At 42.3% G+C, this 17,187-nt stretch overlaps 1 protein-coding gene across 1 annotated transcript in view; it reads right to left on the bottom strand.

The window, feature by feature from the left end:
- The window catches only part of TG (thyroglobulin), a 150,082-nt gene extending 136,661 nt beyond the window's left edge, over positions 1-13,421 (bottom strand). The window contains 10 exon segments of the mRNA XM_030444713.1: positions 496-1,560; positions 4,371-4,488; positions 4,490-4,557; positions 6,318-6,461; positions 7,564-7,670; positions 9,565-9,724; positions 10,080-10,283; positions 10,755-10,852; positions 11,671-11,779; positions 13,355-13,421. Coding sequence (XP_030300573.1) covers positions 496-1,560; positions 4,371-4,488; positions 4,490-4,557; positions 6,318-6,461; positions 7,564-7,670; positions 9,565-9,724; positions 10,080-10,283; positions 10,755-10,852; positions 11,671-11,779; positions 13,355-13,421 — 2,140 coding nt within the window.
- Positions 13,422-17,187: the final 3,766 nt, after the last annotated feature.

The following is a 17,187-nucleotide window of genomic DNA, read 5'->3' as shown; positions in this document are numbered from 1 at the left end:
AAGCTCTTCAGTTCTCAGGACATGAGCCAGTGACCATGCCTAGGGGACTTGGTTCTGGAAATAAAAGGGCTTTTTCACTTGGCATGGGTCACATTCAGTTGCACAGATGCTCCATGTCTCATGTGCATCACACATATGATACAGTGAAGTAGAGATAGATATTATACACATTAGGTTCACAATTAAGTAGAGATAGATGCCAGTGACACTCTCACTAATAAGGTCAGACCTCAGGCTCCTGTGTTTTGAGTGTGCCTACCCTAGCCCACCAAAAGAAGAGGGGACCTTATTTAAGCCCTAGGATATCAAGGTTTACCCACACTGTATTTCCCATTCTTCCCCTGCAACTGTAAGGCTGGTTCATTTTCCTATTAGGGGACAATATTGTTTATACACATCACCATACATCCCCAGATTAATTAGATAGAAAGAAACAATCATTAAATTCCAACAAAATAAGGAAGCATCTTTTAATTCCCAGTCTCTAGGACTTACACTGAATCGGCTTTCCAGCTTTTCCACTTACTCCTGGAATACTCTTGCCATTCAAATCAACACAGAAGCAATTTGTCCCATAACACTGAAGTGGCAGAAAGTCTCCATCCTTGGTACAAGAGGGAATAAAAAGATCTGATCCAGCAGGCAGACTTTGCTTCAAGTTCTGCAGGTTTCTTCTTTGCTTCTCACAATCTGTAGGACACCTTGGGCGCTTGCCTTGAACTCTTGAGCCTGGAACTTCCTTATCTGAAGTGTCCAAACACCAGCACTCTCCTGCATAGCACTGAACTTCCTCATACCTTCCCTCCTTGGTGCAGGTGGGAACAAACAGGTCCGTTGGGTCCTCACCACAGTCTCTGGATCCCAATGCTAGTTTCACCACTTCACCTAAATTTTCAGCAACACTTTGGGGGACAGAAATCACTTGTTGAAGAAAAGTAAAGAATGCTGGTAGTTCCAGAACAGAAGAAAGGAATTTCATCATATTCTGATTGTCCTGCAAAGTTACTGAACGGCTAAAGCTGTCTACAAGAGGCTTGCTCAAAATGGAGCTGCCTTTTGACACCTCCAGTGAAAGTGCCTCAGATAATTCCAGAAAGCCCTGGCCATTATCCCTATCTGCCACATCCTCCTGTGGGAAAAATTGGCCAATGCTGTATTTCCCATTAGTCCCAAGAGCCCCTGTGAAGTTAAACTGGATCAAATTCTTCAAGAATCTCCCTCCAAATAAGTTTTCTTGGAAACGTTTTGGATTGGCAGTAAATTGCAGTGCCACCTGAGCCAGTTCCCTCGATGGGAACATCCCCACGATGACTTCACTAAGGGTGGTTTCTAGCCCAGAAATCTGGCTGACAGGCTGGTTCTGTACAACTGGGGATGACAATCCAGAGTCCAGAAACAACTCCTTGAAGGAAGGAGGGCAGGGTCTTGAGAAGCCAGATAGTTTTTCCAACTGCATATCTGGTGTGGAAAACAAATTGGCTTGACTGAAGTACCCAGCAGGGCCAAAAAATATCCTTGACAAGGCTCGTCGTCTCTCAGAGATGCATGCTTGCTCTTGACCTAGAAAAAGAATTATTTTTTTTTAAATGCAAATTTTTTAATTTCTAAAACCTGTAACTCCATGGCTAATTTTCAAGCAGCCCCAGCAGATGCCTGTCTCACATCATGCACATGGATAAGGGAATTTGAACTGTTGATGAGTATGGTCTGTAAAGAAAATTCAGTCAAGACACAAAGTGAAAGGAAATATTCCTTCACCATGTCTGAGTTGTCTGCTCTGCTGTCTTTTTCTGGTTTGATTGTTCCCCATTGTAATTCCTCATTCATGTTCCTATGGCTGAAAGAACAAATTAAGTCTTTTCTAAAGATGCTAACTCTCTGGTAGGATGCCTGTTTCTAACGAAAGCCTCCAATGATCCAGGAGCAATACGTGAACCTGAGGAAGATAAACAGGCTGCAGAAAAACATGAAGTTATTTTAACCAATGGCCACTAACAAGGAATTTATTGTGGCTTCCTAGCTATATCTTCAGTTTCACAGTGAAGCATTCATTACAATAGGTTTGAAGACATTAAAATTAGTAATAATAGAGTAGTAAGGAGCAGATGGCACTCATAAATGAGCTCTAAAGGGAAAAAATATAAAATTTCAACAAAAATAGTCAAATATCAGGGTATGGTACCAAGAGTAGCCCTTGCCACCCACATCCTGGGCCAAGCTATGCCACAGATGTGTCTGCATCCACAGTTCTGTCTGTACATTCATAAACAGACAGCAATGCCTCCAAGTTAGGATACACCAGACCACTGAAGAAAGACCTGAAAATGTCAGTTTAAGGTTCAAATGACATAAGAAAACAAAACCAAACAAGCACACAAACAAACAAAAAACCCCCTACATATACTAAATATTAAAGACAATGAGAACCAAAGAGACAAAATGGTTCTGGCACTGATGGGATCTCTGGAACAGAATTCAAACCACATCTTAAACCATGTGCCCCATGCCCACCTTTCCTTGAAAAGTAGCAGAATTATAAAGAAGGGATGCAAAAATATTTTGAGAATAGAACAGCTTTTCCAGCAGGAGAGACTACTCAATTTGGACAAAACAATATGATAAAAGTGTTTACAAACCAGGGTTCTGACATCATTCACAAGAGCCACATTCACATTCAGCATTTCTCACAGTACAGGAATTAGAATGATCCAGAAGTAGAGCACATAATTACGATCACAAAATTTATCACCAGAGGCTGCTAGGAAGGATAAAAGATCAAAGAGCAGCTGAACAAATCCCTGGAAGATGGCTCCATATTGGAGTGCTGAACACAGTGACCTGGGCTCAGCCTGCAGGCAAGAGGGAGGATGTATGGAAGCTATGAGAATGTCCCATGTTTCTCAGGCTTATCAAGGACATGGGGGTCATCAAGAGCAGTCAGCATGGTTTTAATCAAGGGTAAATCATGTTTGACTAACCTCATAGCCTTCTATGAGGAAATTACTAGGTGGATAGATGATGGTAGAGCGGTAGATGTGGTTTATCTTGATTTCAGTAAAGCATTTGACACCGTCTCTCACAGCATCCTTGTAGATAAGTTGACCAGATATGGGTTTGGTGATCAGGTAGTGAGGTGGATCAGGAACTGGTTGAAAGGAAGGAGTCAGAGAGTTGTAGTCAATGGGGCAGAATCTGGTTGGAGGTGTGTGACTAGTGGAGTCCCTCAGGGGTCAGTACTGGGACCGGTGTTGTTTAATATCTTCATCAATGACTTGGATGAGGGTATAGAATGTACCCTCAGCAAGTTTGCTGATGACACTAAGCTGGGAGGAGTGGCTGACACACCAGAGGGCTGTGCTGCCATTCAGAGAGACTTAGACAGGCTGGAGAGTTGGGCAGAGAGAAACATGATGAAATTCAACAAGGGGAAGTGTAGAGTTTTGCATTTGGGGAAGAACAACACACTGTCCCAGTATAGGTTGGGGGCTGACCTGCTAGAGAGCAGTGTAGGTGAAAGAGACCTGGGGGTCCTGGTAGACAAGAGGATGACCATGAGCCAGCAATGTGCCCTTGTGGCCAAGAAGGCCAATGGCATCCTGGGGTGCATTAGAAAGGGTGTGGTTAGTAGGTCAAGAGAGGTTCTCCTCTCCCTCTATTCTGCATTGGTGAGGCCGCACCTGGAGTATTGTGTCCAGTTCTGGGCCCCTCAGTTCAAGAAGGACAAGGAAGTGCTTGAAAGAGTCCAGCGCAGAGCTACTAAGATGATTAAGGGAGTGGAACATCTCCCTTATGAGGAAAGGCTGAGGGAGCTGGGTCTCTTTAGTTTGGAGAAAAGGAGACTGAGGGGTGACCTCATCAATGTTTTCAAATATGTAAGGAGTGAGTGTCAGGGAGATGGAGTTAGGCTTTTCTCAGTGATGAACAGTGATAGGACAAGGGGTAATGGGTGTAAATTGGAGCACAGGAGGTTCAAGTTGAATATTCGAAAAAATTTTTTTACTGTAAGGGTGACAGAGCCCTGGAACAGGCTGCCCAGGGGGGTCGTGGAGTCTCCTTCACTGGAGACATTCAAAACCCGCTTGGACACGTTCCTGCACGATGTACTCTAGGTGGCCCTGCTCTGGCAGGGGGGGTTGGACTAGATGATCTTTCGAGGTCCCTTCTAACCCCTAGGATTCTATGATTCTATAAGAAAATAAAAGGAATAAAATAATTTAAGAATTCATTAGAACATGAGTCGTAATCCCAGGGAGGTTTTCATACCTCAATTTTTCAAAACCAGAATCTGTCAGAGCTGAGGAGGGAACTGGCCTTTGGGTTTCTTTCTAAAGATTCCGAGGGATCTTTCCTTTTCCAAACCTCATACATACCACAGGCTGGGGGCTGTCCTCGTCTCTTGGTGCCCTGGACCTCCTGCCCTTTGGTGTCCACACACCAGCACTGTCCTCCCTGGTGACACTGCAGGGGTGTGTACCCCCCCCCCAGCATCACAGGAGGGCACATAGGGATGCTGATACCGCAGGGCTGCGTGACGCTCAACCTCACACTTGGAGGGGCCTGGAAGAAAAGCAGAACACATTAAGGAGGGAAAGCTTAAAGTTTCAGAGCCATCTCTGTTCTAGTTATTTGCCTGTTTGGGGGGGGAAAACAAAAAGTAAATAAAATAAATAAAAAAATCAATCAATAAATAAAGAACAAGCTTAATTTTCCAATTGTTTTCATTGAAACTTCTTGTACCAGCCCACAATGGGAATTCTCCATTGAGCATTGGCCCCAGGGGTTTTTACTGTAGATATTAACTTTGGAAAACTAATCAGAAAGTTAAAAATTGACCCATTTTTCAGCCACAGTCATGGGGAGACAGAATAGCAGCCTCTACCAGGAGCCATGCTGGAGTCTAGGTGAGGTCTGGCCCTTGATGCGGATACGAATTGGTCAACAGAGATAGATGTGCAGCCTGGAGGACTGAGATGAAGACAAACATCAGTCTTTCTGAAGAGAATGAGGCATTGCTCCTGCAAAGAATCTGTCCCTGGCTGTGGAGATTTGGTCTGGGACCACACAACTTCTGAAGATCTTATTCCTGTTGAAGTCACCTGAGTAGCGGGGAAAACTCCACAAAGCAAATCTTGAGTTATGATCACACAAATATTAGACTCCACTCTTCCAACAGAAATTCTGCTTGTTTACATAAACCTGCCATCCTACAGCCTAAACATGTCCCACCTTCGAGCGTTTTCCAGCTACACTCAGTTACCAGGTGGAGGCAGCAGGAGTATAAACCCACCAGAACAACCTCTTCATCACATCACAGAAATCTGACATCTTCGCTAACGTGTGCAGCTTCAGGCAGTGTGAGACCTGGGTGAGTCCCTTCAGAGGCTGACAAACGTGGTCACATCTCCATCTTGTGGCTGCTGCAGCTTCACCTTTGCTGACAGCCACTGTAATTCCAACTACAGTCAGAGCTCCTTGCACAACACTGCAGTGGAAGGGGAAAGCTGCTTTCCAAACTCCCCAGAATGATCAGCTTGTCCCAGAAACTGGAAAACCATGCAACTGTGTGGCTGAAAGCTTTTCATCAGTATCTAAAGATCTCTGGTGACACAGTTCTTTAGTGACAGTAACACCAGAGGAATTTGGATGGATGAAGTATCACATCAGGGGGTTCAAACTCTCCCCAGACAAGTGATTCACTTGGGCTCTGGTGCAGGAGAGAGACAGGAGGCACCTCTTGTCCTGTCGAGTTCACTTCCCATAGACAGAGAAAATCTTTTCCCTTTTGCCTGCCCCAGACAGGGAGGGAATGGGCCCAAAATCCAGTTTAACCTTTTCAAGTTCAAAGTTTTTCAGAAGTTTAACCTAGTGACTAAGACATTATAGAATCCTCTGTAGCCTCCTGGGTATCGAGTGTATTGTGGTCAGTGTAAGATCCTTCCTGTTTCTGATTGAAACAGCATAAGATAGGGAGCATTTTCTCAGGCTTTTAGTTCAATAAATCATCAGATCCATCTCCAAAATCTCATGGCAAGAGATACATAGGATTATAACAAATAGGATTATAACAAATGAGGACTTCAGGTGCATGGAAAACCATTGATCATAGGACAAGTACAAGATGCTTGTAAGAATTCATAACCCAGAGGTTAAAAGCCAGGTAAAATTCAAGGACTTTGATTCTTGCATTTGAGACTGCGACATTACATGTTTTGAGTGCAAAAGTACAGCTCTAGAACAGCTCTTCCCAACTGGCAGCTGTCACATTTGAACTCCATATGATCAGCTTATTTACAGGGCATCACCTGGGTGCTACTTACATCTGAACCTGCCAGAGGTAGCGAGTTGAACCCCCAGAAACCTCCTCTGCAGGATCTGGTAGATGCTGCTCTCTGTGAATGTGCGGGCAGGCTCCAGGGCAGAGAAAACTGTGTCATAAACTTCATCAAGCAGAAGTTCCAAGCCTGGGAAAGAGAGACTTTTAGGTAGCTTTTAAGACAGAAATTACCTTCCTTATACCAGAGGAGCAGATCTGGGAGACTATAGAGAAAAAAAAAAAAAAGTCATCTCAACAGTCAGGTCCTCTAAACATGTGGTAACACTGCATAACCCTAATGCATCACTAGCTTTATTGCCTTGACATCTACCAGATCCCATCATTGGCATTGTGCTGTGGTTTTGGTAGGTTCAGTCTGCAGTAGATTAATTCATGGAATTTTGGAAACTGATCTTACCAAAAAGCAATTCCCAATCATTTTGCTTGTATACCAAAAAAAAAAAAAAGTTCAGTGGTTTCACTTGAGTGCACAGAGTTTTTGATAACTTCTCAGCCTTGTAGGAATTAAATGATGAAGTTATCTACCATCTAAATTTTAAACTTTGCTTTGCTTTTTTCCCATTGTTTTTGGTTTTGGGTAGATTTTTAGTTTTGTTTTGTTTTGTTGGGGTTTTTTTAATATTTTGAAACACAGTATCTAACTTTGAGGAGCTGGAAGTTCTCATCCTCCTTATTTTTCCTTCTTGGAAAAAACATTCTTTCTTCTAACATGTCCCATCACTATTATCATAATTAAAAGTGTCATTCCTGAGGCTATAAGAGAAAAGAAAGGATGATCTGATATCCCCACCTATGGCAGGGGAGTTGGATTAGATCATCTTCACCTTCCGACTCAAAACATTCCATGATTCTAACTCAGAAAGAAGAAAATAGTTCAGTCTCCAGGCTATTTATATTCCCCTGGTTTTGCTAATTGGACTTAGTGAACATGATGCAGCCTTCTAGTGTGAGCAGAGGCTGGACATTCAGAAATCCTATTCCACCATCCCAGAAAGGTTGGGATTAACTTTTGGGCAGCAATTCCATTTACTGCCGATTGAAACCTTGATCCTAAGGGTGGGATTTCATTAGTGAGCTCCATGGGCTCTACACTGGTTACAGTCACCTTACCTCTTGTAGGAATGAAACAAGTCCCACGTGAAGCTGAAGACTAAGAGGTGTGACTTATCCTTTCCCTTGGGAATCCAGAGCTGCTCAAGTTAAAGGCTCAGATGCTGGAGGATACTCACCAGTGTCTGCCAACTCTCTCCCCAGGCTGTCAGCACAGTAACAATATCCAGAGACCTCCGGGAATGCCTCCCGCAAGGAGCTGAATGTTTGGAAAGCCTTTGGGAGCCTGGAAGGAAAAGCAGCCTCCTGTGAAGACCCTGGGGTGGCCCATCAACAACAACAACAACAACAACAACAATGAAGAAGCATCTGTTTGTGGATTTCAACCTGAAGTTTTATGGCAAGGATGTCTGCAGAGCTCAAAGCCATTACAGAACCCTTTGGTCTCCTTGTGTCAGGCAGGCTCTGACACCACCCAGGTCAGTGTTCCAGCAGCACTTTTTAAACACAGGATAATCTCCCCTGAGAGAGATTTCTGACCCTTCCTAAGCAGGTGCCCAGCACCTGACACTCATTTTCAATTATATTTTCACCTTTGAAAGGGCTATAAAAGAGTGCAAAATAGGTGGACGTTGGTTTAATGTGTTCATTAGCTCCTTCCTCAAATCTGCACAGGATGGCAGAATGCCTAAGAAAACAGGTTGCCTCCTCTTCCCTACATGCTACACATGCTTTCTGCACTGAATTAAGCACAGAAGCTGATAAAAACCTCATTCATCTTTTCCATTTTCAGAGCATGGCTCAACAGATTAAGGAGAAGGGGGCTGTAACACACTACAGGTCTGATTGACTCTTACATCAGGACATCGAAGAAACACCAGAGTCCAATGTAATATTCTAGGAGTGACACCAGCCAGATTCCAGCAAATAAATTATTTATGAAGGGTATTTAATTGAGTCAGAGTTGGAAAAAATTACATAATAAAAGTCATCTTTAGATGACAGACACTCTAGGCTTTCTCCAAGCAAACAGAAGAGAGGTTTTTCTAGATTCAGGCAATGTGACCAGCGGAACAATTTTGCCGAGTTCCAAACCAACCAGATTATTTTACAGACACATACCCTTACTCCAAAATACAATAAAGGTCTGGTGTCCCAGCTGCATGTGGCTGATCTGGGAAAGATCTAAAGACAGAGAAGTAGAATTTTCTGCTCAAGACATTCAGAGACTTACACAAAGTAAGTTTTTTACCACAGATGGACATGTAGCAGTAAGAGTGGTGGTGAATTAAGTCCTGATCAACTGGGAAAAAGGTAAGCATGCCAAATCAGTTTACAGCAGCCCTGTAAAACTGGGACCATGACAACCTCAGTTCCAGGGACACCTCCTGCAGCCTTGAGGCTGCTCTACTGCATATGCAGCCTCTGCAGAGCCTCAAGAAATACAGTGAAATGGCTCAGAACCACCCAGCAGGTGAGAAGGTTGGAGTCACAGCCCTTTGCTACCTTCAAGAGTCTGCCTGTGAGCGGAAGGTGTTACTGCTTCCTCAGTCCAGCCAAGCACAAGGTGGGGAATGCATGAGGCCACAGAAACCCATGTCAGGAGAAGCCTTTGGTAACCTCAGGGTCATCCCTCCTGTCTTGGAGCGTGCACATCCCTGTGGAGGTCCTTGCTCTATCTGCCACTGTCCCACATCTCCAAATTAAAAACCCACTGACACCCTCCACATTGGACTGTCAAATCCTACTCTACTGCTGGCATGTTAAAAGTTATCAAAATGTCATGCTTCAGGGCTCAAAGAGGAACATGGAACTTACTCTTTGCATGTTGTCACTTGTCTATCTGCCAATCTTTTCATCTCCCATATGGACCCACCTCACATATATATGTCTGAATTCCTCTATTCCTTCTGTATTTGTCTTGTTCAAGGTTGTCTGTCTGTCTGAAAGGTTACCCTGGCTGCTGGATTTGACAGCAGGGATGGACTAACAGCCTTTTCTAAATTAGTAAATTATAATCAGAAGAAAAAGTTTTTTGCTCACTCCATTGAATAATAGAAAAATAACCTCATATGAGACCACAGGAGAAATGCTTCATGTGGCAAAAAATAATGGAGTAAGACCCTGAGTGGAAGGGATATGCAGTATAGTCTCCCTGCTTCACAAGCTTATGCTCTTACCTGTTATAACTATGAATGAGATCAAAAAACATCATGTCTGTAGTGTTGACAAACTTGCACTGGACAGGCAGAAACTCGCCATCTGCTGAGCACTGGGGAGGGCTCTGCTCCCCAAACCCGTGCAGAATGCGACGGTCTCGGATCTCACAGTTCCCTGGACCTAACAGGAAGCAAAGGTCATGTTTAGTGGTGTTTTCCCAAAAATAGCTGGAAGGGGCTTAGATTTGTTACACAGAACACAGACAACTAGATGCCTCATGTCTTCTTTATGAAGAGCCAGAAGTTGGACTCAGTGATCCTTACCGGTCTCTTCCAACTTGATCTACTCTATGATTCTATGAAACAGGGACATAAATCTCTCAGTTAAGCACCTATAAATCTCTCAGTTAAGCACCTATACTTCTGTAGCATAAGTGTAGGCTGCAGTGTCCAAGCTCCTGATCTACCTACCACCTTTCATTCACACAAAACCATCCCACCCTACAAAACCCACCATTTTGTAGATTGGTACTTACACTGCGTTGGCTTTCCTCTCTGCCTGGTGCCATAAATCTCCATTCCTTCTGGATCTACACACCAGCACTGACCCCGCTTCGTGTCACACTGCACCACATCAAAAGCCCCTGAATCCAGGCACTGAGGGATATAGGAGATGCTACTGCTGTTGATGTATCGACTCACCAGGATCCTCTGTTTTTGCAGCTGGCAAAAGGATAAGCCTGCAGCATCAGAGAGGAGCACTGTTAGAAGAAGGTACTTGTTGGGAACTGAATCATTTGTTAAAACAATATCTGAGTTTTCTCAGAGCTGCAAGTTCTGGTTCTGCCACCCAAGTGACACGAGGACACTGATGGACTCAGGGTTGTGAAAACTGGTATAAAGAAACCCACCACAGAAAGAGTTGATCTCTCCAGCTCAAAAGCCAATACACTAAGTTGATCTCTCATTCATGATTTACATGACTCCGACCTTCATAAATACAGACCATCCAGGTTTATCAGGTTTCCATGATCAGCTCTGAAGAGACTCCAGAACTTCCACTAGAAAGTCCGAGCAAATGACAACAAACTAAAGTCCCTCAAAGTCTGAGGCTAACCTGTTCTTGATTTCAGCAGTTCAAATGCAGATTTAAATGGGTTTTTAACCAATCTAAAAAAAAAAAAAAAAAAAAACAGAAATTTGTGACTTACAAGATACAGGATATCCATTCTGTTTGCTGCCAGGCACCTCCATTCCATTCTCATCCACACACCAACAGGAAAGACCATCCCTACTGCACTGAACTGTCCTGAAGGCGATGACAAATAGCATATTTTATTTTTTTAGTGACAGAGTCCTCAGTCAGTATGAGACACAAACAAAAACACAGAGAAAAACAAACAAATTGAAGTACTTTAACACCACAACTAATGGAATCAGGAGGAACCATGCTTCTGGTGACTCTAACTCTATCTGATGGGTGTCTTAATTCTAGTGGTTCTCTGAAGTCTTCAGGAATTGCAGAAAAGTGACTTTCAGTCATTGGGAAGCAATCAGGCTGAACAAAATCCTTATTCTCAGTATTTGAGATTTACCAGACATTTTGAGACATTTTCTAAGTCAAATCTAGAATGGTGAAGGTCCCCAACACTAAGCAACCATGATAAGTAACACTAGAGAACATTACAACCTGTACTCCCCTTCAACCTCAGCTCTCTAAACCACTCTTCTCTGAATACTTTTTAGTTCCTTCATGGCACTGAGAAGGAAACTCAACTGTGCCATTTCCAGAAGGGCAGATACCCTCTCCAAGTTGATTTAGCTCAGCTGTGCACCCACCACAAACCCATCAGTATGTGTAGGGAGACAGCAGTCACATTCCACAAGAAATTGCACCAAGTATTTAATACACAAATAATGCTGCCAATTAATCTTAGATTGACCTGTTATCCCAGAGATTGTTCGCAGCAACAAGGAATTCATTCAGGAGAGGCTGGATCTGCCATATGACTCAGCGAAGTCACTTTAAGTCTCCTGCACTCCTCACCCTCTAACTCACAGAGGCTCTTCAAAACAGAGGCTAAGGCTTTCATTCGGAATAGCAGAATAATAGCAGGGGTGAATTACCTGAACTGGCCATCTTCTGAACACTGAGGAACATAGGCTTCTCCTCCTGAAAAAGCCTTTTCTCTCTGAAGTTCACATGGACGTAATGGTTGGGAATCTGTCTGATACTCTGAAAGCAATAAGAAGGTAAACACATAAGGATGGGTTCACCACAAACCTGTTCTTATCAACACCCTGTTAGTCCCAGGTTCGTCCCACCCAGGTTCATGGGCCCTCCCGGGTTGTTTCCCCATTGCTCTTTGTGTTCATTTCTGCACGGGACAGCACAGGAAGGTCCTGAGCAGTCACTGTTGTGTTGGCTGCAGGAGAAGCACATGACAGAGATGCTGATGAACCCCTTTCCCAGGCCTATATTTAATTAGTCTCAGCTTTGTTCTGTACTGGTACAACTATCATTTTCTGCTCCTTAGGGTACTTCACTTAGTTACGCCCATCACCACAAAACTGCCCTTTGTCATAACCACACATATCAATATTAACGTTTCTATTTTTGTTTTACTGAAGATAAGTCACTCCCTATTCCACCAAAAGGAGAGCTATTTCCTCTTAGTCTCATGGAAGAATCAATGTCTAGCATTAAGAGCACTTAGTTTTTACCAGGGCAAGTGATCAGCTACTGAAACCACTTAGCAAGAAAACAGTTGACTCTTCAGTTCTTAATGCATTCAAACCCACAATTGGATTCCGTTTTAAGAAAATAATGAAATTCAGTAGGTTGTTCTTATTTACACAACAGATTAGTTGATCTGTCACTTTCCCCATCCTCAAAATCTGATGAATGTCATGCTCTTAATTCTATTGAATAGTCCTATAAAAATAAAGCAAAGAAAACCATAGCTACAGAGATTTAGACCAATGGTTCACTAAATGCAATATTTGGTCTGAGTGCAACCACACGTAGTAGTGCAAATACATTATAAGTGTTCTGAACACTTGTAAGCCTTCAGTAATTTGCAGCTCAGAGACTTCTTTAGCCACAGAAGACTTGTGTGTACCTAAGACCTCTCAATCACTTCTGTTTCTTTGATTTTTTTCTGTGTCTCCTTAAATACATGTTAAAATTTTCACAAGGGATTTGTCAAGGAATTTTAGATTAGTTCACCTGTAGAAATTCACATGTAGGCAAACCTCACCATTTTCAACTCAAACTCTGGGATGTGTGGAGATCTCTGTATACAGTGCTATAGTCTACTAAGACATGTGAAATTATTTAAGTGATTCAAATTACTTGTTGTGCAGGACTATCAAACTCAGAAAAAAGAACTGGGGTGGCATTCAGAATATTCAGTATCTTAAGGTTCAAGCCTAAATTAGATGGTGGGACATGTAAGTAGAAAATAAAAACCTAAAGAAGGTTATACCTATAAATATATAACCTTCGCATCCCTGCAGCACCACCTTTTCTTACCAAAGCTCCTTCTCTAGTCTAGTCTTTTCCTCCAGAAAACATTTTCCACCCCTGTCACAAAAAACAAGAGTACTGAAGTCAGATATCCCTGACCAGGTAAACATCCTGCTAGCTTAGTATTTAACCTGGAGGCCAAACTCAGTGTGCATAGTACACAGTAATTAGCTAAGTTTGCAGGATTCAAGATTGTTATTTACTTCATCAGAATAACACACAAAGATCCCAGGAACACAGTCACTGCTGGGCGTAAGCAAAGGAAAGAACAAGCATACTTACCAAATATATTGGCAGCTGCTGTGCTGATAAAGCAGCAAAGAAAGGTGCAGAATGGGATGGAGCCCATCTTGTGATGGGAGAGCTCCATCCCCTTGTGTCAGGGAGGCAGCCATGCACACACCCCCCAGCCTTCCCCTGCCTTTTTATGGCAATCATTGCATGGATGGATTCACTTGGGCACTGGTAGAGTGGCCACAGAACTGGGTGAGTGACGCATTTGATGCTTCTGAAAAAAGCACAAGAGGTCTGTTCACCTGGAACAGCCCTTGGGGTTCTCCTTATCCACTTCTCATCCCCACTCCAGGGAGCACAGCTGAGCCAAGCCATGGGAAGGGAGGCACAGGGGGGGACAGGGGGCACTGAATTAAATCCACATGCAAAGTGGGCATATAGACACAACTCTAGTCATGCTCCAGGTCTCCCCTGCACTGTGGTTGCAGGAAGAGGTTATGGTCTGTATCAGAAGTACATTTTTTTGTGTCTCTAGAGAGCTTACCCTGCTGAGGGGACAGGGAACAGATAGGCCTCCAAGTGCTGCAGTGCTAGGGCTAAATATCATTCATAATGTGGTTACTTATAGATTAAAAATTAATTGAGGGTCAGAGTCAATTGCATTTGACCATCTGATTTTACTCCCACTTGCCCCGTGCACTGTAATCCATCCAAGCTCCTGGGAGGAAGCAGCTTGGCCTCTTGGGCTTCATCCTCTGGGTGCAAGATTAGTATAACCACTCAGCATGTTAAGTCAAGCTCTTTGGTACTAATTAACATGCAAGATCTGCAACCTAAAACATATTTAAAAATACTATTTTCTTGCTTCCAGAGTACCAATTCTGCCTGGCTGACCTCTTAGGATTTCCAGTTAGCATTTACTAGCACCAGGAACTATGAGAATTCACCTACACTTGTGAAAAGGTGTTTGGGCAAGTGGGCCCAGAACAATTAGCTAAATAATAACAGAAGCACATTTTTGATGCTGGACTTGGGATAATTTCAAGAAGAAGTGATAGCAGCACTCTTCTTCTTGATCTATGGGTACTAGACAATCTATAAACAACTCTACTGCTCCTCTTCTACAGACCAAGATGGTGCTAAAAGTGATTCAAGCATCCTTCTGTCTGGGCTGTAGACTACTGTAATGCTACACTGTTTTATAATTATGGTAAATGTGATCTCAAACAGCAGTAAAAGCTTGTTCTAGCATGACTAGCCTTGTTAAAAAGAGACTGTGTTTGGATATTACTTTTAAGCAACCTATTTTGGATGTGAGGAAAGTCAACAATAAGCAGAAAGATCATAGGAAAGGAGGAGGACTAAGTCCAGTGTAGATTACAGACCAAAAAAGGGAACCTTTAGAGGCATAAATAAAGAAATCCCTGTAAAAGCTCTGATTAAGCAGGCCAGAAAGAAAATTAATTTCTGGATCAGCATAGCATTTGTAGGGAAATATACATGCAGAGCAAAGGAATCTGCACTGTCACTAGGGTGGCTGAACCACAGAAGATGAAAAGTCTGCCCATGAAACACAACTCCAACTCAAGCATGGTTCAAGAGCCTCAGGTTGGTGTCTGACCCCTGGTGCTGTGGGGCAGCTACAGGAGAGCACCAAAAGACAGCAAGTACACCCTACAGAAAGCAGCATGAATCAGCAATATCTACATAAGTGTCAAGTCTCAAGATTACTTTTTTCAGAAACACTCAGAAAACCACCTCTCAACTATGCAAGCTGGGAAGAACAGCCAAGTCTTATAAGTCTCTTAAAAAAACAAGTGAGTTTTGGCAATTGGCATCACTTAAACCACTTCTTGATCTGAATCAAACTAAGATGAGCATCCCAGTATACACAAGTTCAATGGGATGCAATAGCCCATGGATTAAAAAAAAAAAAAAAAAGTTTCTATACAAAGCAACATGCACAATCCCCATTCCTCAGAGCAGAAAGGCACTTGTCTATGGCTGATCAAATTAAAATTAAGAAAAGCCTCACTGCATAAGTGAAGGGACAATTTAACTCAACTTTATTTTTAACATCTGGGAAAAGATGGAATAATATCTTAAATTAGCTCATCAACGAAGGGAAGATTAGGAGTTAACGTGAAAGATCCCTGTGGCAAATACGGCCTTATAACTAACATGTCCTCAAAATCACTGCTCTAGTGCTAGAAATGAGGGTTTCATTTGTTGTACACAATGGCAAAAAGCTACACAATTTAGGTGATAATTGCTGGGGGAAAAAATATCAGTGTGATGAAACACTGAAATAATGAATGTCAACAGAGAAGCAGACTGTTTATTCATTTTATTCCAGCTTTGCATGAGTATGCAAATAAAGTGCTTTCTTAGCAGAAAGCTCTGTCTGTGCAACTGCAATTTTTAAAAGAGCCCCAGGGCAAATGATTCCTGCATATAAACGCATAAACATCTATACCCATGGAAAAGCTGCTCTCACCCAAATAATTCTTCAGCCTGAGAAGTTAACTTTCCTTTAAGAAAAAAACTTCAGGAATCGTCCTGGTCTCCAATTCCAAGAAAGGAAACCATTGACAAATTATGTCCATATTAATGAGTTCATTTACTTTTAAATAATAAACTGCTTTTCTGTGTTAAATGAATCACCAGTACTGGACAATCCTCTCCCACATTTTAAGAAAACTACACAGATGGGTAGACTCACACCATTTATTAGCACCTTACTACACTTACAGAGAACTATGTTTTACATTTGGTACATTTCTTCCCAAGCACCAAAAAAGTTTGTCTCCATCCTATACACAAGATTTTGGCACAGGTAACAATAAGACTTTGTGAAGTCTTGTTGTATCATCTCTATGATCTATGATTAAGTTTTTTAAAGTTCTCAAGTGCTTCAAAATTAAGAGATGACAAGAAATTAAAAAGAATATCCCCACTAGATACTACAAGTTCAGTCACTGAGTACACGACACGTTCTTCAGATTGAAATACTGATGGGGAAGTTCTGGGAACTTTTAAAAGTGGATGGATCAGCAAAGTGGGCAGAGAACTTCTGAATTTTTTGTTACAATTTATCAGCTGGCAAAGTGTCTTTGGAGACAAATGAACCCCCAAAATCCCATGCCTTTGTTTCTGCAGAAATGAACATTTTCTAGAATACATAGGGTGTATTTTTTCTTACTTCCCCATTGGAGATAATAGTTTTCCTCTAATTATATTATAGTGCTGCAAGGTAGAAAAATATTTATTTTCATTACCACTGAAAATGTAATGTTGAAACCCCAAGGAGAAGTTGGTTCTGCAACCTGCAGTTGAGTCATTGCAAGATGGATTTATTTGCACCCTGTATCAATTCAGTCTTTGTCAGTAACAAGCTGGTGCAGTGAGAAAAGGCACCTCCAGCCACACAAGGACTGCAACCAGGTGTCCAGCTTCTGGTGATGGTAGAACAAAACTGCTTTTGGTATTTTTGATAATGTAGCAACAAACCTTTTTGAGTTAGAGAGCAAGTTCAAGGACAATCATAACTCCTGGCACACCACAGAGCTGTGACATTCAGTCTGCCCCCCATTCAGTGAATGAAAGAGATTGATTAAACCCATGATGTACAGATCTGTCAGGGGGTGATAAACCTGGTTGTCTTCATAAAGGTTTTGGTAAAGGAAAACTCAATGTCTGCGATTGTGATTTACCAGAAGTGAAAGATTCATTAAGGGAAAGACAGTTTGTACAGAACTTTTATAATCAGGATATTTCTGCAGATGCTGATGCTTTATTTCCACTGAAAATGAGACACTGGGTTGGTTAGATTTTTGGTCTGACTCAGGAAACCTCTCTACTAAGTCTACTAACTAGAGTAA

The sequence above is a fragment of the Calypte anna genome, chromosome 2, assembly GCF_003957555.1.
Source record: "Calypte anna isolate BGI_N300 chromosome 2, bCalAnn1_v1.p, whole genome shotgun sequence".
Classification (NCBI taxonomy): Eukaryota; Metazoa; Chordata; class Aves; order Apodiformes; family Trochilidae; genus Calypte; species Calypte anna.
Note: the sequence above shows the minus strand (reverse complement) of the source record. Positions and strands in the feature narration are given on the sequence as shown.